The sequence below is a fragment of the Talpa europaea genome (genome assembly GCF_964194135.1).
Source record: "Talpa europaea genome assembly, chromosome: 14".
Lineage (NCBI taxonomy): Eukaryota > Metazoa > Chordata > Mammalia > Eulipotyphla > Talpidae > Talpa > Talpa europaea.
The window spans coordinates 61,189,586-61,203,797 of record NC_140082.1 but is presented as its reverse complement, the minus strand read 5'-3'; the positions used below and the strand labels follow the sequence as shown (position 1 = coordinate 61,203,797).

At 38.8% G+C, this 14,212-nt stretch overlaps 1 protein-coding gene across 1 annotated transcript; it reads right to left on the bottom strand.

Annotated features, from left to right (window-relative positions):
- Positions 1–5,144: 5,144 nt before the first annotated feature.
- SRP9 (signal recognition particle 9) lies at positions 5,145–13,700 on the bottom strand (the record flags this gene model as incomplete). The annotated part of the gene is made up of 3 exons (XM_084253569.1): positions 13,586–13,700; positions 9,447–9,515; positions 5,145–5,264 (listed from the first exon to the last, which is right to left on the bottom strand). The coding sequence occupies exons 1-3, from the start codon at positions 13,655–13,657 to the stop codon at positions 5,145–5,147; spliced, it is 261 nt and encodes an 86-aa protein (XP_084109695.1). The 5' UTR covers positions 13,658–13,700.
- Between the last annotated feature and the right edge of the window lie 512 nt (positions 13,701–14,212).

Here is a 14,212-nt window from a genome sequence, read left to right as displayed (position 1 = left end):
TGATTTAAAATCAAGTGCATGGATTAAAAATAAAAATATTAAAATACTATTTCCTGAGGTCATTCGACACTCCAGATTGTTTTTCCCTTTTGATTCTAAAGCATATCTGCACTTTTCCAAATTTCAGGCTCAGAGCAGTTCTAATAAACTGCTATTTTCTTTTGCTACCCACCTCAAATTTTTCCTTTACTCTTATTCACCATGGTGCTCCTCCACTCTCTGCTCTCTCAGTGCTTACCAAAAAATTCTTTTACCAGATGCCAACTGAAAGATCATTTATTGCACCAGACTTTGAATTTTATTATAGATTCTCATAAGGGTTTACAGGTCACAAATCCACTAGAACATTAATGGAGTAGGGGTAGGAGTACCAAATAGCTTTTTTTCTCTTTTTTTTTTTTTTTTTTAAGATTTACTTATGCATACAAGAACTGGGGTACAAGCCAGAGGTGTGGGGGATGAGAGGATTTACCAGAGGCAGAGAGGGGAACAGAACAGGTGGATTGAATGAAATGCACTGCTGAGGGGAGCATCCGGGAGACAGAAGAGGTTTGCTGTGCCATGTGGGTCACTCCCTGGCCTGGCTGGGGATTGAATTTATGGGGCAGTGGCTGTAGATAGCTTCATAGTGCTGAGACTTAACCCCTTGTGCCACCAGGGGGGACCCCCAAATAGCTCTTTAACAAAATGGTCTCGAGAATATTTGTAAAAATACCAATGATACAGAATTATGTTGTATTTGTGTCACATAATTTTTATAATGGAGTCTCTTAAGCAATCATCTGTTAGCACACAGTGCTACCAACAAACCAATAAATAAGACACAATTACCAAAAAAAAAAAAAAAAAAAGACACAATTACCAGTTTTTTAGATACTTGCCTATGGAGAAGATAATTTATACGGAAGATATCAAGATTGGCAAAATATTTTTGTACTGGTTATTAACATTACTAATATTATGTACCTTATGTGCCCAGTCACTGCCAATAGTAAATCATTTAAGGTCTTATAAAAAGATATAACATTCATATTTTATAAAAGGATGCAAATTAGAAGGAAAAGTGAAAAATTTTGGATTTTTAAGAATTTTTCCTATGTTCACAAAAAGGAGGAAGACATTACCCACCAACCCTGGAAAATTCTTTCATTTATTTTTTAGTTGTGTTTTTATTTTTTTAATTTTTTTATATTTAAACAATATTTGCTTCCCCCCACCCCTCAGATTGAGTCCTCACAGAATTTCCTTCCCCAAGGCACCCATGCACCATCACCACAGTCCCGTGTTCTTCCCTCCCTCCCTCCCTCTGATCCCTCTCCCTCCTCCTCTCCTGCAGGTTGTCTCTGGTTTATGTCTGTTTTTGCTTTGTTGTGCTTTGTACTGTTATTTTTTACATTGATGTCCTATTTGGTTCCCCTATACTCCTGTTATAAGTGAAACCATTCGCTATTTGAAAAATTCTTTTAAATGACTTCATACTAACTCCCTAACGCACTTACCCCAGCGTAATATTTGAATATACTATATTCCCAGGGCTTCAAGGGCAATGGTCAACAAAATCATCTTATGAAGATCAAAGGTGAGCAGAAGTTACCTAAAGAACTGAGTGTGTAAACACAAAGTTCCAAAGCAGCAAGGGCCCTCTTGAGCCCTCTATGGGCCTGCACTGGACACTGCATTGTGACTATGCATTATTTGAGTCCAAGGATCACTGTTACTGTTTTACAAGTTTAAAATTATGTATTTTAACCAATCCATTGAAGAGTCAACTAGTTCTACAAGATGTTTAAGACAACAGTGGTTTCAGCCCTCTCCCATCCTCCCTCCCTCACTGATCTTCTTAAAGAGCAAAAACTATATTTAACCCTTTTAGCTGATTCTTTTTATATTCGTATTTATTTATAAGCTTCTTCAAACTTCTCAGGAACTCTGTATTGAAGATCTTGACAGATAGGGAAATTAGCTCCTTCTTCAAAGATCTCACCACAGGAACTACCTATCTTCTTCCATATTCCCAAAATAACTTTAGTTATATCAATATTCAGTGTTTTCATTATTAGGATGGCAATTCAGGGCTGATTTATAATAAGCTATGGTTACTTTCTTTTCCTGCTCACATTTTCCCCCTAGAATTGATACTTAAAAATTTTATTTTTCTATGTACCAATCACTACTTCAACAACGTATCAATTACCTAAATTCCTTCATAGTAGATTCATTCACATCAGACATTGATTCAAATTCATTTTCTTAAAGAGGCGCCTCTGGAGGCTTCTGACCTGCCTCCAGTCTGGTCTGGTTGCTCCATTCCTGGTGTTCAGCTGTCATCCAAGTTCCCCCACCACCACCAGCCCGAGGAAACTCTCCTGCTCTGTCCTGTGCGAGGTTCATCTTCCTTAGTTTGATTATTGTAGAGGAACACATCTTTTTAGTTATTTCTTAAAAAAGGGTAAATGGGAGGTAAACTGTTGAGACATTGTGTAATGACTATTCCTAGGGATACGCTGCTAACATATTCCTGTCCTTTGCTACGAGACTTCTAGTGCTTCTCTGTGAACAGAATTCCCCACGTCACAGACATCAGCTCAGGCATGTCACTTGCTTGACCACTAGAGCATGATGTAATATCTAGGCAGAAGTTTTAGAAACTGTTGTGAGGTTCTGCTCTTCATCTGGACCTGGGAATGAAGACATTGGAAGTAGGAGCAGACCTGTGGAGTCACAGCTACCTGTACTTTGAGCCAAAAAGAGCTTTTTTCAAGGACATGAGATTGGGGATTTGTTATCTCAATACAACTTAATCTAAAGTTGCCTGGAAAATGTCTTTATTCAATGTTTCCATTAACTGTTTGTATACAAAGTTCCAAGATGGAAATAATTTCCTTTCAGAATTCTGAAGGCATTGCTCCATGATCTTCTAGTTTCTAGTAATGGCAGTGAGAAGTCAAAAACCATTTGGGTGCCTGATCTATCCTCTTTATTCCCTCTGGAATCTTTGGGATCTTCTCTTTATCCTTACTGTTCTAAAATTCTGGTGCCATTGGTCTTGGTATTTGGTCTACTTTCACCTTTCGTGCAAACAATTTTTAATCTTACTTATGATTCTGTCTGCTCCATTCACTTTTTTGTGAATTCCTATTATACAGATCTGAAATGGCTCTTCCTATCCTTTCTTTTTCTGGCTCTATTTTCTTTTCTTTTTATTTTTTTCTTTTCTTTTTATTGTATTTTGTTTTGTTGTTGTTGCTCTAATGGTTTACTACACCGTATGATTCAGAGGTGTAGGTTCACATCTCTTCAGATGTATGTCCTCCACCAGTCCATTGGGCCTCCTTCCCCCTTTGCTCCCCTCCCTCCCCTTCTGGTATTTGTGGCTAGATTTCTGCATTTTTTTTTCCACACTTCTACTCTTTCATTTCAGCAATCATGTTCTTAATTTATAAGGAGCTCTTTTTTTTCTTGTTTTTTTAAACCTAGCTTTCCTTGAAAGCAAAGCTCTAGACAAAGGCTTGCATATAAGTAGCTTATTCGGAAAGTGTTACCAGGGATGGGAGCAGGGCTGGCTGGGGAAGTGAAAGGTAAAGGTGGAAAAGGCAATACAGAAATGGCATTTGATAATAAGCATAGTTCAGCACATAGCTATAATCTGTGTTAAAATTATGACAAAACTTAAGATCAGGGTTACTTATACCTTTTTTCCTGAAAAAATAAAAATCGTAATAAGAATAGTAATAATTATCATTTACTCAGCTTTATACTATGTTGCAGGCATTGTACTAAGAGCTTAAAATAGATTATTCCATTTAATCCACTGAATCCTCTAAGTACTTTTGTTAGACCAATTTCTAGAGGAAAAATATAGAGGCTTATAGAAATATCTTATCTAAAACCTTGCTATCATTATACAATTCAGAGAAAGACATGTAATAAAAAGTACTAAGAAATAAAACAACAAAATTTACTTACATATCATCAGTAGGCTCACTTTAGAGGAAATGAATACAGTATATCCCAGTCAAAAAATCAATCATTCTTGAGAAGTTAGAAACTTCAAGTGAAACAATACATATTCACATAGTTATTAATGGACCCCCCTCAGAAACATGCCAAAATTCATGTCTAATGCAACTTTCCATGTTAAAATGTTGCTCAACACAACAAATTTCTAAGAAAAAATATTTTAATATAGGAATCAACATGTGAACATTACATTTAGGTGGCAAAATTCAGGTTACAAATAAGAGATAAATATCAAATAATATTACACTTCGGTTTAATGGAAAACATAACAGCAATGACAATCACACTTAACACCTTGGTCAAGAAAAAAGAGAAACGGACAGGGGTGTCAGAGATTTGCAAAGATTTAACAGTTCAAATAATTCTTAGCCCTCTGAGAAACTATAGACAGGAAACATATGGCAAGTATTTCTGTAACATGGTAGTTTCAGTTGCTTAGTGATCATTTTGGTCATACTGCAGTTGTTTTTGAGTACTGAAAATTAGATTCAAAGTCAGTCTTTGCTCAACAAGCTAGTAACACGATGTCTCTCTTATATTAAAAAATGATAGTTGAAATTTGGAAAGTTTAAGGTAAAGCTTATTTGTTTTCATAATTATTTTCAGATATAATTGCAACTATACTACTACACATATATTGCTGTGCAGATAACTCCAGTTACCACATTTTATATTTGTGGGCTATTATCAGCACTAATTTTATGCTCCAAACCCCCCTCCCCCCACCAAAAATATAGCATCAGTACAGCAAAATAGTTACATTTAATTTTCTTTAAAGACAGATTAATTAAATTTAAGGAAGAACTATTGGTTTTCCTTGACATCTCATTTTCAAATTATCAATACAAATTTACTAAAGAAATAATCATATTTTGCCCAACTTCAAATACTCTAAAAAGTTTCCAAGATAGATGAATTTCTTGTTCTATTTCCAAAAATAAAGGCTTTCTAACTGAAAGCATTTTCATTCCTCGCTCTCTAAAGTAAACATTAAAAAAAAAACAAAACAAGGTATCTAAAAAAAAAGACCTCTACATTTTTGTTAAATATTTTCTGTCCCAACACTTTTTTAAATTTGAAAGATAATAACTTCTAAGAACATGACTGTCTTCATTTCAAACCATTCAATCCGTTTCCATGGCAACACTGCGGGATTCCTTGGCTACCATAAGTCGCATTAGTTGACTGTGGAATTTCTCAATCTTCTTTACATCTTGAGCTTGGTCTGTTCTGTACACGTAACACTGTCAGAAAGTTTGAAAGTACACATTAACTATGTAAAACTAGGTTATCAACAATGTAGCCAATATATGATTGGTTAAAAATCTGAGTCTTCCTATCATTGTTTTGCTTCATTCTCTTTGGAAGTCATACTAAAGAAATTACACCAAGTCTTCAACTATATTAAGTACTTAAATACCAATTCTGTGGATAAAAAAATTAATGAACTCTACCAGAAGTTTCTCAAAAATGACCAGCTAAGTAGTATGTTAAATCTTGTTACATGGTGTAATGAGAATTCAAGGCTTGGAATCAGGTATTTTCTCCCTGTGATCTGGTTATCAACAACTTGAGCTATACTGGAAAAAGTCTGGCGATCTTAGGATTCCTAAGATAAACCTAGATAAGATAAACTAATAAATCTGCCTAACTTTGATTCTAGGAAGGTATTTGAAATTTTAAACCAAACCAAACTCTTTCATGCTATTAGCTAAATTTTTCAGTACACAGGTTTATGTGAGTTTTTAACTATAGGAACTAATGACCCTGTAATAATATTCACCAACTTAAGTAAACTGGAATTCAACCTTACCATGTCCAAGTGATCAGTCTTCACTTGATCTTTGCCAAAAGGCCGAGAAGCGATCAAGTTATCAGTCTTTAAATCATTTACTTAAGCTTTTCTCATCTAACATTGCACAAATTTATGTAGCAATACTGTAAAGAGGTTGTACTAATTTCCATTTCAGTTTTAGCATATGTGCTGTGAGAGAACATATATATATGTATATACACACACACACACACACACCCCCCACAGACACATATCATTTCACTACAGTTTGACAAAAAAGATTTTAGGTCTAAAGAAGAAAATATTATAAATCAGTCAGAAGATTGTTAAAAAATGAGGCATATATGGAATTATAAAAAGTCAAAGCTAAATGGTGATAATAAATGAAATCTAACACTGCATTTTCTGAAGGAATCACTAGATATTAAGATGAATTAATACCTGAGGCCTATACAGTGCTATACACCAAAGCATTTCGGTAAAACACTAACATCTTAGATACAGATTAATTCCCAGTAGTCTTAAGAAAGGGAATAAAAAATATCTTTCAGATTTAGATCTTGTCACAGGAATCATCAATGTTAAATAAATGTCTTGCCAATATTGCCTACAATGGATCCTTAACCATGCTTACTTTACCAGAGGAAAAAAGCCATCATTTGGAAATAAAAAAAGCCTTTTGTATTAAAATCAATTTTGCATTTTTTCCTATTGTTAAAACAGTACATAATTTCTTTTCAGCAGACATACCTATTAACTCTGTGACAATCACAATCACAACTCTTCTCAACAAGAATACTCAAATTCGAGTATGTGTTTATTGAATCTACTAAGTGGCAAGCCCTACAGACTAGGTACTTCGAATATTTTGTTTATTTCCCACAGTCATCTGTTTAGGTGAGCACACTCCACAGATGATGAGATTAAGGTGCAGAAAGCTGCATTTTTGACCTGAGCTCTTCTAAGGAAGAAACACTGATAAATGGCTGAATCTCTTGAATCTAGGTCTAGCACCCTACACTTCAATTTACTCCTCTTTCTCCACATTTTCAGTTACTGTACCAAATTTAATAAGTTCTTGGGAGACATGGTAATTAATCAAAAGATCTGACATCATGCAACCTCACAATGGAAACTTGAACACAAATACAGTCTATGTCAATCGGGAAGAAGTGATTTTTAAAGTCACTATAAAATTTTTAAAAGAATCTGTTGAAAACATGTTTATTAAAAAGCTCCCCGAGTCCAGATACTATGCTAGCCACTGGAAATACAGGCAAGAACATAATTCATCTATCTTGATTGTCTCAAAGTTCACTAAAAAGACAAATGAGATATAACAATTGTGATTTACAGCACAAAAAGTCAAAAGGAAAAACAAGAGATGAAGTAATAACCCTTTTGAACTGGATTTAGAAGCAGTCTTACCACACTAGGGACAGAAATTGAATTCAATATTGCAAAGAAAGAAAAATGCTTAAAGCCACAGAAGCCTAAGTGTTGGAGGCGGCCACCCTGCGTAGTGAGCAAAAGGGCCTTGACCTGAGTCTCTAAGGCATGTGAAAACACATGCGTCTCGGAGGAAAACCTCTGGGTGATAGGACTTGGTGTTGAGAGCCTGGAAAGTGACCTGCGTGGAGTCGGGCTTCTACATCTCCACAGTCTGAGAATAACAAAATGGAGAGATCCTGCGCAGTAAGCAGAAGGGCCTTGACCTGAGTCCCTAAGGCATGTGAAAACACATGTGTCTTGGAGGAAAACCTCTGGGTGACAGGACTTGGTGTTGAGAGCCTGGAAGTGAACTGCGTACATCTCCACAGTTTGACAACAACGAATTAATGAGCGAACTTCCCAGGCTCTGGTTAGGAGGTGGTAAGATTATGTGTGTGAGAACTAACCGCCCGTTACCCTACTGTCTGAAGTAAATAGATAATAGTAAGAAAATAGATTAATCATTCATACATGTTATCATTATGTGGTATGCTTTGATGTAACACCTGCTACAATTAAAATAGTATATAATGAGCACTAAGATAATAAAGATTTACTGCATGCTGGACATGACAGTCCCCATGTCTGATTTCCTTCACCGTCGCGTCCCAGGTTCGGACTCACTAGAAGTCCACACCTAAGACAGCATTGCATTTTTTTAAATTTTTTTAAAGATTTATTTATTTATTTATACAAGCACTGGGTACAGTCAGAAGCGCAGGAGGGTGAGAGAATTCACCAGAGCCAGAGCGGAGAAGAGAACAGGCAGACTGATGAAGTATACTGCTGAGGGGAGCAGCGGGCGCAAGAAAGGTCTGCCCGCCATGTGGGACCCTTGCCCGGAGGCTGGGGATCGAACCAGTGCTGTAGAGGCTGCGGGCAGCTTCGCAACCCAGCGCTCAACTGCTGAGCCACTCAGGAGGCCCCAGCATTGCATATTAAAACAGTGTGTAATTATACAGAAAAGATTTAGAGGAGATGTGAGGGTGTTTACATTATGAAGGATGAGGAGTCACTTAGGTTTTTTAAAAACCATGATACTAACAGTCAAATTTACATGTTTAGAAACCACAACAGAGGACTACTAAAGGATAAACTGGAAGCAAGATGGCAGGTGATTATTCTAACAGTCCAGGCAAGTAATAATGAGAACCCTAAACTTAAGAGTAACACAGATATAGGCAGTAGTAAAATTAATGACTGAACGGATTACTCCAGAAATGGCATGAAAAGACAAAGGAAAGAATCCTGTAGTAACCAACACTTATGGGGACACATCAAAAAAGAATTAAACAGGGCCTCCCCGGTGGCGCAGCGGTTGAGCGCTGGGTTGCGAAGCTGCCCGCAGCCTCTGCAGCGCCGGTTTGATCCCCGGCCACCGGAGGAGAGTCCCACATGGCGTGCAGACCTCTCCTGCCGCCTGCTGCTCCCCTCAGCAGTGTGCTTCGGTCCTTCTGCCTGCTCTGCTCCCCGCTCTGGCTCTGGTGAATTCTCTCACCCTCGCGTGCTTCTGACTATACCCAGTGCTTATATAACTAAATAGAAATAATCTTTAAAAAAAAAAAAAAGAATTAAACAAAAGTTCAGAATTATAAAATCTGATAACAAAGAGCCACAGATGCCAAAACAACAATCTCCATCATTGTTTTCTGAATCAAAAATGGTCAGATCAACTAAGATACAAATTGAATAAGACAAATGGGTTTGAAAACTAAGGGACTGATGAGTTCTCATCAGGAATCGTTTCAGTGGAACACTGCATGTAGAAAGGAGATATCAGAGGGTTAAGGAATGAATGATACATGAGAAGATAAAGCCTAAAACTTGTGTTCAAATACAATCATTTGGTCTAAGGAAACCTCTAACCTTCTTATACGTAGTTTTTGTCTCTATATTTCTCTTGCTTAAGGTATGAAGAAAACAATTACCAAACTACATGTGACACACTGAATTAATTAAGCAAGTTATTTCCCTGAGAGCCTATAAAAGCAGCTTCTAGAAGGAGGTTCTTTACTTTGGAATGAAATGCAAAATAAGCATCCTAATGGGCAAACTGCTAAATTCTATGTAGTTAATTTCAAACAAACGATTAACTCAAAACAAATCTGAAAGTATGCAACAAATAAAAATGTATACTTACAACTAAATCATCTGTTACTTTAATACACAAACTCCCATCAGAATGCCTATATTTGAGAACCACACGGGCCTGAAATAAAAATACACATTAAGAAATAGGTCAGAAGACATTTCTTATAAATAATTTATTCTTCAGGTAGGCTAAAAGGGATCCTTTAGAATTAATAGCCAAAAGATCTAAAAGAACCTTTACTATAAACTTATCATTATTGAAATGAGGTAGAAAACAGCATTTTAGTTCATTTCTGTTGCTATAATTGCTTTTTAAAAAGAATTTTCTTTAAAGGTTGTATATTTTACTTGCAGTTAGTATGGAAGAGACAGACCTAAATTCCTAAAATACATCTAAAGTCAGAGAATGTCTGTGAGACTCTTGAGGTGGTTTGGCATGTTTTCCCAGAAACAAACACTGAAGGGGATCACAGTATACCACCCCAAAACATAACTCTTTAGTACAGATTGTTCTGAGCGGAAGGCAACGAGCTCTCTGTCCTTTCGAGGCTAACAACAGGACATAGTGAACCTCTGTAAGGAGACAAATTTCCAACTGTAGAAGTCTTTCCCTCTCCCGTAGCAGGAAGAGAGGTACTCCTTTCCTTAACAAACCTTACTTAGCAACTCTTATTTACCATACATTTCCTAGTCATCATCCATCCGAGAACTTATGCCACCCCAGATACCCTAAATTTTGTTCAGCATCTTTGATACCTTATCACCCTTTATCAGATGGTAGTTAAGTCCCAACTTGTAATTACTTCCTGGGTTACATTTCTTTGTGAATTCCCAAACACACTTATGTAATAAGAATAGATTTTTTTCCCCCCTCCTACTGATCTGTTTTTGTCAGTTTAATTTGCAGCACCTCAGTTATTAAACCTAAGAGGATAAATGAGAAAAGTTTTTCCTTCCCCAAAATTCCAGCATATTTAATCACAAAGGAATGATAACAAAAGGGAAAACAGCAGAAAACGCTAGATAAGTCTAAATCTTTTTTAAAAAAATAAATAATTTATTTATGCATACAAGAATTGGGGTATAGGCCAGAGGTGTGTGAGAAGATTCACCAGAGACAGAGTGGGGAGCAGAACAAGCAGATCTCCTGAAATACACCGCTGAAGGGAGGAGCGGGTGAGTCAGGAGAGGTCTGCTGCACCATGTGGGTATCTCCTTGGCCAGGGATCGAACTTGTGCTGGAGTGGCTATGGTTAGCATAAGAGGCTGCGTCTTAACCCCTTGCACCACCAGGGAGGGCTGATAAGTCTAAATCAAATCCTCAGGAAATAACAATAGCATTGCATCAAACTTCGTACTTTCTACTTTCCCATGACTCTCAAGCAGTGGAAGCAAAATATTCAGCAAAATATTCAGCAAAATCATGTCTTTACTCTAACGGCACAACAAGATGTATTTGGAAGTTTCCATCAACAACTTTTCCAAAAACTAGAATAACACCTATATCTTATAGTACTATGCTATATAATAAGTTCTGTTCCATATTCCACGGGTAGGTGAAAACATCTCTCAATAAAGTTTACAACTTCCATGAACATTTTTTTAATAGTATATTGCACCAGTCAGTTTTTTGGCCAATAAATATACGTAACTCTTGTTTAGCTAGCTGTTTTAAAAGTATTAAATATCTATAACCCAAAAAGGGAATCTTGTAGTGGTTACAATACAGCACCAGAAACCTCAAGAAAATCCTGAAAACTAAATAAAAAGGATTATTAGCACTGTAATGTACAGCTTTTCCTGTTATTCTTTGATTGCAAAGAAGTCATACTGCCCTATCGATTTGCCTGGTGAGAGAGGTAAAGGTACTAGACAAACACTAAGTGGTTATAAATAACAACTAAGTTAATTATATTTAGACCACCTGATTCTATCTCTTGAGCTATTAAATTCAGATTTATGTATTTAAAAAAAAAAAAACACTAGTTCTCCAGAAACAAAAAGAAAGTAAAATTTAAAACTATACTAAGTATGACAACTTTGTAAATTTTAACTGTTAAAGCTGTCTGCAGCTTTTGCAGCACCCGTTCAATTTCCTGCTGGCCAGGGAGATTCCCACATGGCACAGCAGACCTCTCCTGTTGTGCCCGCTGCTCCCCTCCTCTCAGCAGTGTATTTTGGTCGTCTGCCTGTTCTGCTACCTGCTCTGTCTTTGGTGAATCCTCTCATCCTCCCGCGCCTCTGGCCTGTACCCCAGCTCTTGTATAAAAATAAATAAATCTTTAAAAAAAAAAAGTTATGGCACTATCAAAGGGTTCATTTTATAACTTACGGGACATACACTTTACTATGTCAGATACCACAAAAAGAGAAAAAGAAGTCAAAGTTCTTGCTCTCTTAGGAAACTTTTTTTTTTTTAAAGATTTTATTTTTGTGTAGAACTGGGATGCAGGTCAGAGGTGCGGGCGGTGAAAGGATTCACCACAGACAGAATGGGGAGCAGAACAGGCAGATCTACTGAGATACACTAAGGGGAGCAGAGGGTGAAATAGGAGGGGTCTGTTGTTGCAACACGTGGTTTAGCTCCCTGGTTGGGGACTGAACTCAGGCCCTTGAGGGGCCTTTGTGGTGGCAGCACTAAGACTTAACCCCTAGGACACCCGGAGGCCCTTAGGAAATTTTAATTCAACCATCCAAAATAAAACAAAAGACAGCATGAATGAAGTCTTACAAAGGCATTATAGACAAAATACTAAATGAGAAAAAAGGCAATTAAGACTGATGGAAGGGGAAAGGGATTGTTGGAGGTAGCTTTGGAAATGCATTTTTTTCCTTTGAGGAAAGGTAAGAGAAAGGTTGAAGACGCAGTCATGTGAATTACAAATGAAGTCTGATGAATTCTGTAGCTTCTAGCTACTAGAGCTCTAGATGGTGGAAATGGTGGGCAACAAATGGAGGGTCAGATTATGGGCTGGGAGTCTGGACTTGATCTGGTCATCAATGAAAATCCAGTTTTAAGCAGGTAACTCTGAGATTTAAATTTCTGTGCTTTGTAGACAGCTGTGGCATGAAAGCAAAGGAAGGATTAAAAAGGCAAATGGATCAATTAAGAGGTCACATATGGTCCAGCAGGGATACCATCTTCAGAACTGGGGTACAGGCCAGAGTGTGGGGTGTGTATGTGTATGTGCGTGAGAGGATTCAGAGACAGAGTGGGGAACAGAACAGATCTACTGAAATACACTGCTGAGTTGGAGCTGCGGGCGAGACAGAAGAAGTCTGCTGCGTCACGTGGGTTGCTCCCTGGCCAGGGATGGAACTTGTGCTGCAGTGGCTGCAGATAGCGTCATAGGTTGCGTCTCAACCCCTTGCGCCACCAGGGAGGCCCCTACTTACCCAAAGTTCTAAAGCAGGTTATTTAATCAACAAGGTGTTGAATCAAATAATTTTTATATATGACGGTAAAACAAAATTGGAAGGGAAGAAAAACCAAAATCTGACTGCTAAATTGCCACCACTTGGAATTCTTTGCTTGTTAAATAATGAGCTAATCTTTGGTACCCACTTACGTTTTTGTGGGAGCCACGAATGGATTTCAGGAGTACATGAGCCCCCTAAAATTGTGTGTAAACATTTATGCTTACGTGCATTTTTCTAAGGAAGGGCGCAAGCTTTCCGGTATTCTCAAAAGGGCACTGGCCTCCAAAGAATTAGGAACCACTATTGTAATGACTGTAGACACCCCCACATCGGGGCCTTTCAAGAACGTCTCCGCGGTGGCAGAAAATCTGTTTTAGGACAAGGGACCCTTGGCCCCTGCAGTACGAGAAGAGGGCACCCAGACAACTAAGGGAAAGCAGGAAGACATAGTGGGAGGAGCCCTGGTCTTAGGGACACGTAAACTAACCAAAGGTGAAAGGGAAGTTCAGGGATTGGGGGCGGGAGAAGGGGGGCTGTTAACTATTAGGGCCCTGAAACGACCCTGATTTTTGCATTTCAAGGCCTCATCCGGCCCTTAATCAGGGATGAAGGCAACGCCACGATAAGAACAAACAGGCCTGGCAGCATTGGTCTCTGACCCTCTTGAAGCACCTTTTGGGATGCTGGAGAAGCCCGGGGGTCAGAGTGGATGGCAGGGAAGACATCCTGACTCCGTCCTGGAGACTAACAGTCCCGCCAGAAATTTACCTTCATAGGGTCGGCGAGGTAGAGTTTCTCGGCCGCGCGACTGAACTCCTCCCAGGTCTGGTACTGCGGCATTGTGGGCCCGGGGCAGAATGGAAAAAGGAGGCAAGGCCGGGACCCAAGGGGTAGCAACCCGGCCCACCTACTGACCTCCCTCAGGCGGCCACCCACCGATTCAGAGATCTCAGCCGTCCGAAGATGGCGGCGCCACCTCATACCAACGCCTTACTCTATTGGAGGACTCGGATATCCCTCGCCCAATAGAAAGGAGGGATGTTGCTAGGGGCGGAGCCAGGAGCGTGAAGCTCAGAGCCGATCCAGCGAAGTCGAGAGCAGGGAGACAGCGGTTGCTACAGCGCCCCCTGCAGGAATGGGAGGAGCTGTGGTAGGGGTGTTCAGTCCCAAGGCCCTCTAGGCTGGACTGCAACAGTAAAGCCGAGGTCCAACAAAAATGGAACGATCTCCCCTAAGGCTGGAGATAAAGAACGGAGACTACAGGATACAGCTATCACACCACAGCCTAGTGGAGGATAGGGGCGACACAAACACAAGAGTGCTACCGAAAACTAAATGATAGACATTAGTGTCGGGACAGTGGAACATAAGGGAGGAATGATCACTTGCGGGTCA